This window comes from Plecotus auritus, assembly GCF_963455305.1.
Source record: "Plecotus auritus genome assembly, chromosome: 7".
In the NCBI taxonomy this organism is placed as follows: domain Eukaryota; kingdom Metazoa; phylum Chordata; class Mammalia; order Chiroptera; family Vespertilionidae; genus Plecotus; species Plecotus auritus.
Window position 1 is genome coordinate 134,329,899 of NC_137774.1, and position 15,278 is coordinate 134,345,176.

At 37.7% G+C, this 15,278-nt stretch overlaps 1 protein-coding gene across 4 annotated transcripts in view; it reads left to right on the forward strand.

Moving 5' to 3' along the window:
- Positions 1 to 15,278, forward strand: part of AP3B1 (adaptor related protein complex 3 subunit beta 1) — a 215,024-nt gene that overhangs the window by 121,421 nt on the left and 78,325 nt on the right. For all 4 annotated transcript variants that reach the window (XR_013961150.1, XR_013961151.1, XM_080679402.1 and 1 more), the window contains exons 18-20: positions 3,080 to 3,188; positions 5,179 to 5,332; positions 11,914 to 12,055. Coding sequence is in view for 2 of the 4 variants with exons in the window: in XM_080679402.1 (XP_080535528.1) it covers positions 3,080 to 3,188; positions 5,179 to 5,332; positions 11,914 to 12,055 (405 nt within the window). In the remaining 2 variants the exon portion in view is untranslated. The remainder of the gene's footprint in view (positions 1 to 3,079; positions 3,189 to 5,178; positions 5,333 to 11,913; positions 12,056 to 15,278) is intronic.

Consider the following 15,278-nt stretch of genomic DNA (forward strand, 5'->3'; position numbering starts at 1 on the left):
TGTGTTTACTAAATATAGGAAAACTTTGTTTATAGAATACTATATTCATATTTGGAGTACAGAGCATTTTAATTATATAAAAAGAAAGCAATATTGCTGATATTACATAAGTATCTAATTCAAGTACTAGTGGCCCGGTGCACGAATTCGTGCACAATTGAAAGGAGATTAATTAAAGAAATATTTTAATATCGCTATTCACCCTTGCTCTATAATAGAAGTGTCAACCAAATTCATGATCAACAATGACAGATGAAAACATACGGGTGCGATTGGTGCCAGCAAGAGCTTTATATGTATTGTGCATGCGCGATTCAACTTAGCCTTTTATATGTATAGAATAAACTTGCTTAATTAGACCTGCTTTCTGATGTAGCTAAACTTTTTCCAACCCAGTGAAGCACCCCAACTTCTCTTTCAGGTAATTGTCAGCAACACAACAATAAATATCAACACAAAGCAGATTATTATTGTAGATCACACAGGGAGAACAAAAGGTAAAATATTTAACTGTAGCAGTGTTTGACTATATTCTGCACAGTGAGAAAATGTGAAGTCATTTTCAAGGTCCACCATTTCTTACTTCTTTTCAGTCAGGTCAAGTGTCTAAACTTTCTAAATCTCCGTTTTCTGGCTAATGAAAAGAAAACAGGATTCCACCAAGTCTCTTATCTGCCTACTCTAGGACTTCTGTGAGGATCAAATTAGATGAGGCACGGGAAAATACTTCACAGACATTTGGTTAAAGTGTGAAATGCTTGCACCTGACTATAAAGCAAGTTGTGTTCCTGAGCTGAAGAAACTGCAAGGAGGCTAGTTGTTGCTAGGGAGGGGAAGCCAGATGTTGCTACGTGATGTCATTACCCGGATGGACACTTTGCATATTAGCCTTTTATATATAGAGATTTTTGAGTAATTTTTTACTCATTTTTCTATTGTCCATATATAGTAACTAGAGTCTCGGTGCACAGATTCGTGCACTGGTGGGGTCCCTCAGCCTGGCCTGCGCCCTCTTGTAATCCGGCATCCCTCAGGGGATAATGGAGAGCTGGTTTCGGGGCCGAGGAGGGACCCCGGGAGGTTGGCTGGCCGGGGAGGGACCGCAGGAAGGCTCCAGGGTGTGTCTGGCCCATCTCGCCCAGTCCCGATTGGCCAGACCCCAGCAGCAAGCTACCCTAGTGGTCGAAGCGTCTGCTCCCTGGTAGTCAGTGCACATCATAGTGACTGGTCGAATGGTCAAATGAATGGTCGGACACTTAGCATATTAGGCTTTTATTATATAGAATGTTCGGGCTTACTTATCTTTTTATGCAGCATACCTTCAACCCTTAAGCTCTTTAAGATCAGTGATTTTCAACAGAGATCTTGAAGCAAACAAACCCATGTCAGACTTGCGCCAGACCAATTAAATATGGCTTTTAGGAGGTAAATCCCAGGCATTAGCTTTTTTAGTATCCGTATTTTTATTGTTTAAGTATTAAAAAAATGTTCTCAGGTGATTCTAACATGCATCCAGTGTTCTTGAATAAGAACCTCTGGTGTGCTGTAAAGTACTTTACAGTGGGATGTGTACTTTAGCAAACTGGCACATAGTAGAAACTCAGTTAAAAGTGCGATAAATAAATGAGCCTTAACCATTTTGACCTTTTAAAAAATATACATTTTCCCTGCCCTTTAAAAGAGTGTTTGAAACGATTTAATTTTTTTCTTGATGAATCAAGGTCACAATTATGAAACTAATTTATTTTACTATAATACACTGTGTTAAAGTCTTTAAGGGTCTATTCAGACAATAACTAATGTGACAATAAAAGTAAATATATAAGTAGTATATTTAGTATGTTAGAAAGTAATAAGTGCTGTCATGGGGGAAAAATATTAGAGCAAAGCATGGGAGGTTGGAATTTTAAATAGAGTGGTCCTCCCTGAGGTGACACCTGGGGGAGCTGGAAGCAGGAATAGCAGGGGGAAAGTCCCTAAGGCGGACTCTTGCCAGTCCCTAAGGCTGGAACAGAATGGGAAGGAGGAAGAACAGCAGAAGGAGGTCAGGTAGGCAAGGGGACTGGCATGGGCATATAGGGCCATGCAGACTGTTCTAAAGACTTGGGTTTTTTCTCTGAGTGAAATGGGTTGCAGGGTTTCAAGCCAAACAGACTTGATTGGACTATGTTTTATGTTTATTTTATTTTTAATTATAGTTGACATTCAGTATTCTTTTATATTAGTTTCAGGTGTTCAGCGTAGTGGTAAGACAATGATATAATTTTAAGACATGATTCCCCCAGTAATTCTACTACCCACTTGGTACCATACATAGTCATTAAAATGTGAATGGATTAAGAAGTACAAATTGGTAGTTACAAAAATAGTCACGAGGATATAAAGTACAGTATAGAGAATATAGTTAATAATATAGTCCAACTTAGATTTTAATAGAATTATCCTAGCTGCTGTGTTGAGCAAACTCAGAGTGGGGGTTAGGGAGTCAGCAAACTTGGAGTGGGGGTTAGGGGTGGGAATGGAAGTATGATAGCCAGTTAAGAGGCTGTTGGAGTAATTCAGGACAGAGATGCCTCTGGCCAAGGTGGTAAAGGAACAAGGTGGCTAAAGGCTTTCTTGATGGATTATACATTTAGGAAATGAGAGAAAGAGAGAAGTCAAGGATTACTCCAGGTTTAGGCTGTTGAAAAGGTTAGGGCTATTTATTGTCCACCCTAAATATTTTCATTGCTTTTCTCTTACGTCAGGATTAGGCTGTGAACTTGCATTTTTTATTGCTATTATTGCATCTACCTCTAATTGCCCTAATTTCTTCTAGACTTTATTTTAAATCTTCTGTAGACCAACAAATGCAGAAGTCTTTAACATTGTATGTAAAATAAGGTTGTTGATTTAACATAAAATGGGCCCTGAGACTTTGTGTTCTTCTATTCAGGAGTAAAGGGGAGTCAGCCTTAATGCCGGGACTTGTCACAGTTGCCTTCTCTGTTGAGGCCTTAAACTTTCTTCTGGGTTCACATTGATTGAATGATCTGAATTCTTTATATTTACATTTCTACTTTTTTGTCTTTTTAAACAGGCAAAAGAATGGACTCCATCAGGAAAAGCAAAGAAAGAGAAACCTGCTAAGAAATTTTATTCTGAATCTGAGGAGGAAGAGGACTCTTCTGATAGCAGCAGTGACAGTGGTGGGCTTTATAATTTATTAAAAAAACATTATTCACTGTAGCTTATATGATATGCCCCCAACAAAACAATAAGGCCTAGTATATAAAATTCGACAAGTGAGTTTAAAAAAGGTTTATGCTATTCCAATAATTCCTTACATTTACATATCACTGTTTACTTTTCAAAGTAATTTCCAATCCCCCTGCCCTTTTGTTTATTGTTAATCCTCACCTGAGGATATTTTTTCCATTGATTTTTAGACAGAGTGGGAGGGGAACATGGTGACACAGAGAGAGAAACATCGATGTGAGAGAGACACATTGATTGGTTGTCTCCCGTACATGCCCCAACTGGGATCAAGCCTGCAACCAAGCCACGTGCCATTGACCAGAACCCAACCTGGGACCCTTCAGTCCTCAGGTCGATGCTCACTGAGCCAAAACAACTAGGGCCCTTCCTTTATTTTTTTTTTTTAAAATTAATTTATTTTTTTTAGGGAGAAAGAGAGAGAGAGAAACATCTATCAGTTGCCTCATGCATGAGCCTCAGCTGTGGATCGAACCTGCAGCCTGATTATGTCCTCTGACCAGGAATTGAATCCAAGACTCTTTGGTGCATGGGATGACACTCTAACCACTGAGCATACAAGCCAGGGCTCCAGTCCCTTCTTATTTGACATTGCCTCTTAGACACATAGCTAATAAATGATAGAGCTGAAAAAGGAACTCATGATTTTCTGAATTCTAACTCACACTACCTGTTATATTCATTGGTGCATTGAAAATTATGATTTTGCATTTGATAAGTCTTTAATGGCGCCTTTAAAAGTAACTTTCTTTTATAAAAATGTAAAGTTTATTTAAATATTGAGCAATCTGTTCTTCATCCATTTTATACTCTTATTTCTACTTGAACCTATATAGAGATAAAGCTAAAATTAATAAATCCCTTGTGTATTATAAAGAAACGAAGAATTAAAAGTTGAGAACAACCATATACAATGAAAAGAATGTTAAATCAAAATCCTGGGTTTTAGCTTTGCAAATTCAACAAGGTACTTACCTTTCTCTATATCTGATCAATGAAGAGATAGCGTTAGATGCCTTTTTTAAAAATCATTTTTTATTTCTCAATTGTAGTTGAGATTCAGTATTATATTAGTTTCAGGTGTCTTTCTCACATCTATGTTTCTCTCTCCCTACCCCTACCCCTTCCCGTCCCCTCTCCCTCTCCCTCTCCCTCTCCCTCTCCCTCTCCCTCTCCCTCTCCCTCTCCCTCTCCCCTTTTCACTCTCTCTAAAATCAATGGATAAAATATCCTCGGGTGAGGATTAACCAAAAAAATAAAATAAAATACACATAAATATACTATATGCAACACTTCTACAAAGAGTCCTATATACCATAATTTATACATTAAAAAATTAAAGGAAAATTCTTTATCTCTTTGACCTGTGGAAAACTCCTATACTAACTAAAGTAAGTAATAACTTTAAATTAGTAATTTTGCTTGTTGCATTTGAATTTAGAAATGTTTTGAGATGATTTGAATAATTCATTTCCCTCTCAAAATTTGTTCTTAAGAAATTCAACTGTTTGTTACCTTTTTCTCCTCTAAATAAAATTTACTATTATCAATAGAAGAACTTAAAATTATTTTTTTATCTCTATATTCTTCACATTTTTTTTTTTTTGCCATAGCTAGGTACTTATAGGTTTGAGAAGCGAGATTCTCTCAGATTTAGTGTACTTATTTGGTTCATCTTTGCTTGCTTTCCCAGTCATTATCAGAGCCCTCCTGTGTCCGGAGTCCCTCCACACTCACCTTGCTGCAGGGTTCCAGAAATCCAAATGATGGGTGTGGCAATAGTGTGAACAAGTGGGGCCAGTAAACTAAAGTTCAACATCTGGTTTCATTTGTGATGAATATTGACACTTACTTGTGTCCTTATGTATAAGTAAATGGCTATAAATCAAAGAGCGCCTGTTTTGTTTTGTTGTTGTTTCTCAGAGAGTGAATCTGGAAGTGAAAGTGGAGAACAAGGGGAGGAAGGAGACAGTGAAGACAGCAGCGAGGACTCCTCCAGTGAGAGTGAGAGTGGAAGTGAGTCAGAAGTAGAAAACAAAAGAAAGGCCAAGAGGAACTCCAAAACCAAAGGAAGAGAGTAAGTTATTTTCTTTAAAAAATGTTCTCTGGCATTTTCCTCCAGGCTAAGATTTCCCTTTAATTCATAGACTGAGAAAATGAGTGTGTGTATTTTTTCCTGAACAGATATTGTATCCTGTAAAATTAATTTAGAATTCTAGTTCACATTATTCTACTACTTACAATGCTTCATTTTCATTTTGAACTTGAACAAATCTTGGGGCTACATTTCAAAAATTGGTATGACCTTGGAAGGCTGAGGTAAGTGATCAGGCAGTAGGTATGAAACACTTAATTACCTTCCGTAGCAGTTTTACTGAGGGCTAAAATTAAATCCTCCGAGACTTTGCCATTATGTAACTAAGACAATTGATTTTTCTAAATAATGTTATATTAAAAAGATTATGATCCAAATATTAGAGTCAGAGGCTGTGAAGGAAGACGGTCATAAGATATTTAAGTGCTAGTGCTTTTTAAGATCTCCCATTATCAACAACATTATCGTGTATTAAAGTGTCATTAAAATGTTGAGTAATTGGGGCTGATACCTTGGATTGTAAGAGTCTGTTTTCCTCCCTGCTGTCAGTGTGTGGCCTCAGCAGACACGATGGCCCTTCCTAGGGGCCTGCTGCCCGCTCCCTTGATGAGCTTGCAGCCCAGCTCAGTCGTGGCTGACAGCACTGATTGGGGCGCAGTACGCTCTCTGCTCCTTTTATTACAGACAGTAATTAAAGCAGTTCGCCCTGCCACTTCCATAACAAACACAGCATAATACCCTAATTATGACTTTATTAATTTAAGTCAGGATTTAATGATTTTAAAAGTGATTTATATTGTTTTTCCTGTTCAGAACAAATGAAATCTGTAGGTTAAATTAATACAGGCTTTTCATCATTGCAAAGTTAAAAAGCTAGTTACCAGTAAATTCTTTTCATTAGATTAACATCTGAAACTCTAAGCAGTAAGGTAAACAATAATTACCCATCAAAATTGAGTGATGCATAACAAAATAACACTTATACCTTTAAATCTTATCTCAAAAGCTGGAAGTTAAATATATTCAGAATTACTCACTTGTTGCAACAAAGGAGTTACTTGGTTTGTAATAGACTTTTCTTTGAGAGAAATTCTGTACTTCTAGTTTAATATCAGAATAGCTATGATTACATAGTTTATAAAAAGTGTCTTATTTCTAGGAAAGGAAAGTTTGGTTCAGTGCACTAAATATCTTTTCAGATAGCAAAAGCCAGTATGCTAGAAATTTATAACCATGTATTAGATTAGTTTCATTATTTTTTTCTTTCAGAAATGGACTTTTCTCTTATTCATGTTTGAGTTTAAAAGAATTGTTGAATGCATCAAAGGGAATCTCAGATGCATTCCAACCTTGTATTTTTAAGTACATGTTTTAACTATTGAATTGGGGATAATAAATTGCTATTCTTAGCTAGGGGAAAAACAACAACATATTTTTTAGTCATCAAATATAATTACATGTGCTCTGAGATGTTACCATGACTCCATTTTTAATAAACAGCAATCATATTTCCTTCACAGAAAATCAATTGTAGGAACTATTGATTCTTCCCTTGCCTCACCACTCTCCCTTCCCATGTGTTTTTCTGCCTGTCTCTCAGAATTTTTTTAAATTTTGCCAGTGTATAACTACATGGTAGTTTTTTAAAGCTAGGAAGCTTTAATTATCTTCAAAAAACCCCTTTGCTAATCATAATTATTTTTTACTAAATTTGAGTTTTATGCTCCCAAGTATGTTCAGTTGAAGGGAGCTATTATGGTGTAGTAGGGTAAATATGATCTTTAGAATAAGACAGACATGAGTTCAAATTACAGTTCTACCCCTCCTGGCTATGTATCCTTGAGCAAGTTACTTAACCTTCCTGAATATTATCTATAATAATAAAAGCGTAATATGCTAATTAGACTGGACAGCCAAACGACCTTCCGAATGAAGCCGGGCTGCGATGGCCAAGGCAATTGCTGTGGCTGTGACGGCTGAGGGCAACCGCTGAGGCTGCGAGGGCTGAGCCCCTTGCATGAATTTCATGCATCGGCCTCTAGTCTATCTATATATATAAAAGGCTAAGTGACCAACTGACCAACCTGCCGGTACATATGACACGCACTGGCAATTTAAAAATAAATGTTGATTCGCACATGCACAATACATATAAAGCTCTCGCTGGTGCCAATCACATGCGTGTGTTTTGATCTGTCATTGTCGATCATGAATTTGGTTGCTTTTGTTGACATTCAACATGAACCACATCACGATTTATTCATCAACCGTCCGACCGACCGGCTGGTACATATGACGCCCACTGACAATTTAAAAATAAACGGTGACTGTGCGATACGTATAAAGCTCTCCCTGGTGCCAATCGCACACGTGTTTTAATTCTGTAATACTACTAGAGGCCTGGTGCATGAAATTCGTGCACGGGGGGCGGGGTGTGTGTCCCTCAGCCCAGCCTGCACCCTTCCAGTCTGGGACCCCTCAAGAGATGTCTGACTGCCCTCTCACAATCCAGGACTGCTGGCTCCTAACCGCTCGCCTGCCTGCCCACCTGATTGTCCCTAATTGCTTCTGCCTGCCAGCCTGATCACCCCCTAACCACTCCCCTGCCAGCTTGATTGACGACTAACTGCTCCCCTGCCGGCCCGATTGCCCCTAACTGCTCCCCACCCCCACTGGCCTGGTCACCCCTAACTGCCCTCCCCTGCAGGCCTGGTTGCCCCCAACTGCCCTCCCCTGTAGGCCTGGTCCCCCCCAGTTGCCTTCCCCTTTAGGCCTAGGTTCCCCCCAACTGTCCTCCCCTGCCAGCCTGGTCTCCCCCAACTGCCCTCCCCTTCAGGTCTGGTCCCCCCCAACTGCCCTCCCCTGCAGGTCTGGGTCCCCCGCAACTGTCCTCCCCTGCATGCCTGGTCGCCCCAACTGCCCTCCTCTGCCGGCCTGGTCCCTCCTAACTGCCTTCCCCTGCTGGCCTGATCGCCTCCATTGCCCTCCCTTTCAGGCCTGGTCCCTCCTAACTGCCCTCCCCTGCTGGCCTGATCACCCACAACTGCCCTCCCCTCCCGGCCATCTTGTGGTGGCCATCTGGTGTCCACATGGGGGCGGCCATCTTGTGTGTTAGAGTGATGGTCAATTTGCACATTACCGCTTTATTATATAGGATATTATATATACTATTTTGACATGTAATTTTTTGCAGTAATGTAATTACTGCATGAATCTTCTAATTAATTTCCTTTCAATATGCACAAATCCATGCACCGGGCCACTAGTAGGATTATAATGCCCAGTAAAAATATGGTGGAATGTCATATTAGATGATTGGTATGAAGTTCCTAATATGCCTGGCACAAGATACATTCTTTTATTCTTCTTTTTTTCAAATCATAAAAGATAGTTTATTTAGAAAGTTACAGAGGTAGTAGAAGTGAGCCAGCTGGGCTGCATAGGCTCAGGAAACAAGTTACAGAGGCAGAAGGGCTCTTGGAGCTCTGGACAGAGAAAGGCACAGTTAACAAGCCTTGGGGGGATTAGGAGGGGGAAGGGGAAAGTTCCCATAGGCTCCTGAGAGGGAGAGCACCTGCTGGGTCCTTTGCCTGAGGGTTTTAAAGGCTGGGAATTTAGGGGAGATCTTGGGGGAGGATCTCAATAGGATATTCATCAGCTTTATGCTGATGTGCCAAAATGAGATTTATTCCCAGTGACTTCATCTGTCCTTGGGTATCATGGGCACAAATGGCACTAAGTGGATTTCTGTTATCTTTCATTTGGTTGGGAAGAAAAGTGTAAACCATTAGCACTAAGTGTCCTTGATTAGGGAAGATAAGATTTACCAGATGGCTGTAAGCTGCTTGTCCACTTAACTGTCTCAGTTTCCCTATTCTGCTTGTCCTGGTTTATTAGCCTGTCTCATTTCCTCTCAGTGAAGTCTATCCCTGAAATCTGTTAGGGTTGCTGAGGGAGGTCGGTTGGTCTTCAGTAACCGCTTCCTGCTGACAAGGGCTGTAGTCCCTGCACATATAGGGTATGGAAATCTCTTCCTGCCTGATCTAAGGTAGACAAGGGAATTGGGATCCCAGACTGGAACAGTCTGTTAGCTGATTCTTCCAAAGTAGTGATGGTCCAGAATCCCCAAAGCATCATCATCTTAATATTTAATTGTTATATCCAGAATCAAAGTTGGTAGATTGCTCCATATTTCATGTAATCCTGATACTAACTCAGTTCAGTGAAATTGTTGAGTCTCAGTTCAGAAGGCAGTGATGCAGGTGGGCTCCCAAAGTGAGACCTATGTTGTGTAAACAAGCAGTCGGGTATTTAATAAGGGTATGCCTCTGGAAACAGAAGGAAAAAGACAAAGGTTAATGACCAAAGCAAATTACAAACCAGTTTCTAAGTCTGTAAGGCTGTCAGTTGAGATTTTTAGATGTAAGTCTCAAAGTTGTTGTTTTTTTCCTAGAATGAAAGCAAGCAGTGACAATCTGATAGATTCTCCTTATCTGCATATCTTATTTGAATATCTCTGGTGATGTAAATTCTGCATGGTTTACACAGCATCAGTCATGATGATTATGAATGAGCTTTTGTGGCTATTTTTCAAGGTTATATCAAGTCCTTTGGCTATAATTTGCGAGTACAAAGCTCAGAAACAAAATTTTTAGTTCTCAATAATTCCAAGTCAAAAGATGGGAGAGAAAGGAAACATTAGTTTGGAGGGTTATAGCCAAATATTTAAGAAAACAAAAAAATTCGTAATTCAGTTCAGTTTACGGGTGACAAAATTTTGAAGACAATTAACTGAATTAGATTCTAATATTCACAACTATTTATTACAGATTCTATTGAAACAGTTTTTCCCCTTAAAATCATCCTCATTTTTACCAAAGAGACAAATTATGACCAATTTATTTGCTGCATTAAAACCAGCTTCAATTTGGCCTGATTATTTGTATAAACACAAGAAGAATAGTAATTGATCATATAGGCTCTCCTCAATCTTCTTTGCTGGAATCTTATAAGGAATCTCCAGATTGAGCTTTAATTAGCCCTCAGGGTGAAGAACGAAAGCCACACAGTTGCCATCAGGTTTAGCTTGCAATACCTATAGGTTTGGGCGAATTCCTCAAGTTCTTGAGATTCTTTCTTTGCCATCTCCCAGGAAAGCAACCTTTGTTGAGATGCCCCTCCACATGTTCTTATGATACACTATACTTTATTACTTACCATACTTTCTTGTCAATGGCACCTTACTTCTCTGTGTCTTCAGGGACAGCAGACTGTGTAAGGAAGGCACATGGAGATCATCTGTATCTTACTAACCATTGTTATCCTCAGCACCTAGCAGTGCAAACACATTGTGGGCAATCACATATTTGTTAAATGAGGGACAGAGTGAATAAACGAATGAATGGCATCCACACTTAGATTTGATCATTTGGTATTTTAAAAATTTGTATTTGGTTATCCTACTTTTTTTTAAAGTAAGACTAAGTGCATTAGAAGAATTCTCTTTTGAACTGGGTAACATTTTCTCATATGATATGTTTTAGGGTCATTTAGGAACATAGGTAAATAATTTTCTTGGACAGAAAAATTTATAAAATGCAAGTCTATTTTAGCAAAAGTACATGTATAAATACTTAAACTTATTAACGAACACTTAATAATTTGAGACAGCTTTTTAAAATCAGCCTAAGTATCTTTAAAGTCATTACTGTTAGCACTTAATATATATTCCTGGTAAATCAAACATTCAATTATTAGTTTTTTCAGTTTAGGATATAATTTTAGGTTATTTTATGATCTTTTGCATTTGAGATTGTGTGATGTGGTATAATTAGTTTTGAATGGGATCTAATTTATTTGGTTATAGATAATACAACCTATATTATTAGTTCACTATATTCTGGGATTTTAAAACCATATTTTTCATCTATCTATTATTTATTTAAATGTATTTTTATTGATTTCAGAGAGGAAGGGGGTGAGATAGAAACATCAGTGATGAGAGAGAATCATTGATCAGCTGCCTCCTACTCGCCCCCTACTGGGGGATCAAACCTACAACTTGGGCATGTGCCCTGACTGGGGAATCAAACCATGACCTCCTGGTTCATAGGTCGACACTCACTGAGCCACACCAGCCAGGCCATCATCTTTTTATTTTTTATTTATTTATTTATTTATTTATTTAATATATTTTATTGATATTTCACAGAGAGGAAGGGAGAGGGATAGAGAGCTAGAAACATCGATCAGCTGCCTCCTGCACACCTCCCACTGGGGATGTGCCCGCAACCAAGGTACATGCCCTTGACCGGAATCGAACCCGGGACCTTTCAGTCCGCAGGCCGACGCTCTATCCACTGAGCCAAACCGGTTTCGGCCATCATCTTTTTAAATACTAAGAAGAAGTGGTTCTCAGTGAAATACTCTTCTCTAGTGAATGTTAGGATTTATAGGCAAACTGGACAAATAGAACATTTGTCATTTGATTTTTTTCAAACTACTTAAACTTGTTTATATAAAGGATTTAAAGTTTATATTTCAAAATTTATTCTTATACATAGTGATTCCGAAGATGGGGAGATGGAAAATGAAAAATCTGAAACTTCAGGTTCTTCCAGTGGAGAATCTAGTTCAATAGAAGACAGTTCTTCAGAATCTGAATCAAAATCAGAAAGTGAATCTAAATCCAGAAAAGTCACCAAGGTAAGAGGTTACACATTTGTTGCAATTGAAAATAAATGTTTTCATAGCCTTTTCCCAGTTAAGAATAAATATTTGTGAAAATAGTGTTATAGAAAATCAAGAATCTAGGAAAGGAATTTAATATTGTCTCTGACAACTAAAACACTATCTTCATTCATCCACACCTCTGATGTTACATTTTTTTCTAGGTAATTGCTTCCCTTATAACTCAACCCTGTAGAGAAGTTAGAAACTTTTTTTAACCTCATCATTTGCCATTGAAATTAAAGAGCTCAGTAGTTATGAGTATGGCCTTTGTTCTTGGCTAGGTTGTGACAAGGGAGTCTTTGCTAAAGGGGAAATAAAAGGAAGTACAGAAATAGTATTGAGCAAAGGAATATAAATGTAAATGTGGCCTACGAAATTGAGACTAATAACCTTTTTTAAAATATCAGGTATTTTGGATAATATTTTTAAAGCTTTAATCAGAGGATATACATTCCTTAACTAATAAAAATTTAGTAGCCATGTATTTAAAAGCAAAGGTAAGCACCATTTATGTAATAGAATGTTACACTTTTTGATATATTTTTAACCTTTAACCTTGTCTGCTTAGCAGCAAAAAAAGAAAAAAAAAAGAAGTATAAATTGCAAAAATGTAGTTATTAATACAAAATTCAAACCTAATAAATATCTTTCTGATCTTTGGTTATTACTCCCTTCCTATAAATGGATCATGTTGATGCTAGGCTTCAAATGCAGTTTTGTTTTATTTTTAAACTTTTTTATTGTGTGTGTGTGTGTGTGTGTGTGTGTGTGTGTGTGTGTGTTTAAATTGATTTTAGAGAGGGGGATAGAGAGATAGAAACATTGATGAGAGAGAAACATCATTAATCGTCTGTCTTCTGCATGCCCCCTACTGGGAATGGAGCTTGCAATTCAGGCATTTGCCCTGACCGGGAATGGAACCTGACCTGGTTCATGGTCCGATGCTCAACCACTGAATCACACCAGCTGGGCTCAAATGAGGTTTTTAAAAAATAAACTGTATTCTATATGTTGAAAATATGGTCAAGTCTTATCTTTTAAATTGAATTCAATTTTTTATTTTTTTTGCTGAAAAAGAATTCAATAAGACAACATTTATTATTGATAAAACATCTTTCAGAAATAAAAAATACTTTTTATATAATAAAAGAATATTTGAAATCAAAAGCAAATATTATACTTAATAGTTTTTTCCTTCATTTATTTGTTCTATATTTATCAGTTTCTCATTGGAGTAGCCAAGGATGAAAATAAATCCATTGAAGTATATAATTGCCCTCCTCTATTCAGAGATTTATTGTTAAAGAATAAGCATGTTTAAAATTGGTTAATATTTGTCTTACCATCTTTCAAATATCCTTGCGTATAGCAAAACCTATTTTAAATTTGAATTTATATTCAAAACTTGTCTCTATATTATATACTAAAAGCTCAGTGCACAGATTTGTGCACAGGTGGTCCCTCGGCTTGGCCTGTGGGGATTGGGCCGAAACCCGCTCTTCGACATCCCCCGAGGGGTCCCAGATTGCAAGAGGGTGGTTCTCAGGTGATGCACCCCGGAATGAGGCTCCCGCCTCTCTGGTTCCAGTTGCATCACCCAAGAACCGCAGCTGCCAAGTCACCGCAGCTCGGCAGCTCCTGCATTGAGCATCTGCCCCTGGTGGTCAGTGCGCATCATAGCTACTGGTTGGAGCGTCTGCCCCCTGGTGGCCATTGCGCGTCATAGATACCAGTCAGACAGTTGGACGGTCGCTTAGGCTTTTATATATATAGATATATCTAAGATTTTTTAAAAAAAATTACATAAAATCTTGCAGGTTTATTAACCTGGCCTTGTATAAAACTTATTACATAGTGAGTTTGATATCCTCTCATTTTCTACTTATATTAAATTACAAAAAAAAGCTTAAGGTGTTATTTAAAATGAAATAAAGGGGCTTTAGAAATTAACAGTAAACATAACCAGATTAAGAAGTCAGTGTTTTTAAAAATGACCAAGCAAGAAATCAGTGAATGTCAAGCAGGTGGAATTAAAATGAGTTATTCTTTTTTTTTAATTCTTCATTGTTTAATGTATTACAAGTTATCTTATGAAGTTTCGTAAACGTTGAAAAATTAGAGCCTGTATAGTATTGGAAGCAGGGGTTTAGGACCCCATTAAAAAGCCACAGAGGTACCGCAGATCAGTAATTCAATTTGGTTCTTGTTTGTTAAAAACTATCAATGCAGATTACATTTCTTTGTAATTGAAAATATTTTACTGTAGAAAATCATAAAATTTCAAAGTATTTCAATGATTCAAGACTCTTGAGAAATTCAGGCTTTCTTCATGTTGTTAATAGTTTTAGGTCTATGTGTTTTGCTTATGTCGCTTACTTTCTCTATAATAGAATGCCTTTTCCTGTCTGTAATAGACAGACAGGATGGGTTGTTTTAATTTATTAGTTAGAATATTTTCTACCTTGGAACCCCATAACTGTTTTTTTCTTTCTACTTTTTTCTGAGTGATTTGGAGTCTACCATGCAATTATAAGTATACCAATTTTCTAATCATTGGCAACTCTGTGATTATAGAAGAGTCCTTCTTACACCAAGTGTTGTGGCTTCTGCTCTAAATTATGAGTAATAAAGGCAGATGGTGGGTGCTTTACATTAATTTAGTATGACAGTATTTTAGTCCTGAAAATTCATAAGACTTAAATCTGCAGCCAAACTAGATCCTATGCTTTTACTCTTTTTCTTTCATTTCTTTTATTTGGACAATGTGTTTTGGGAATACTGAGCATGAAAATGAGAACTTGAGGTACCTTGAATATGGTGGTCTATGGGATAGGCATAGTCTTGTACTTGTTGGGCGATAATATCTTTAACCTTCGGTTTCCTCATCTATAAAGTAGAAATGCTAATAACTACTTTACTTCTTTCAGGTGCTGTTATAAAAAATCTAATGTGGAAAATCATTGTAAAGCACTATATAAATACAAAACATCAGTGTTAACTTTTAGATAGAGACAGGGGAGAGAAGAGGGAGGAAGAGAGAGAGAAAAAAAGATATATTTAGAGAGATCGATATGAGAGAGACACATCGATTGGTTGATTCCCACATGCACCCCGACTAGGGCCAGATAATGAACCTGTAACCCAGGTATGTTCCCTTGACCAGTAATCAAACCTGCAACCCTTCAATGTGTGGGTT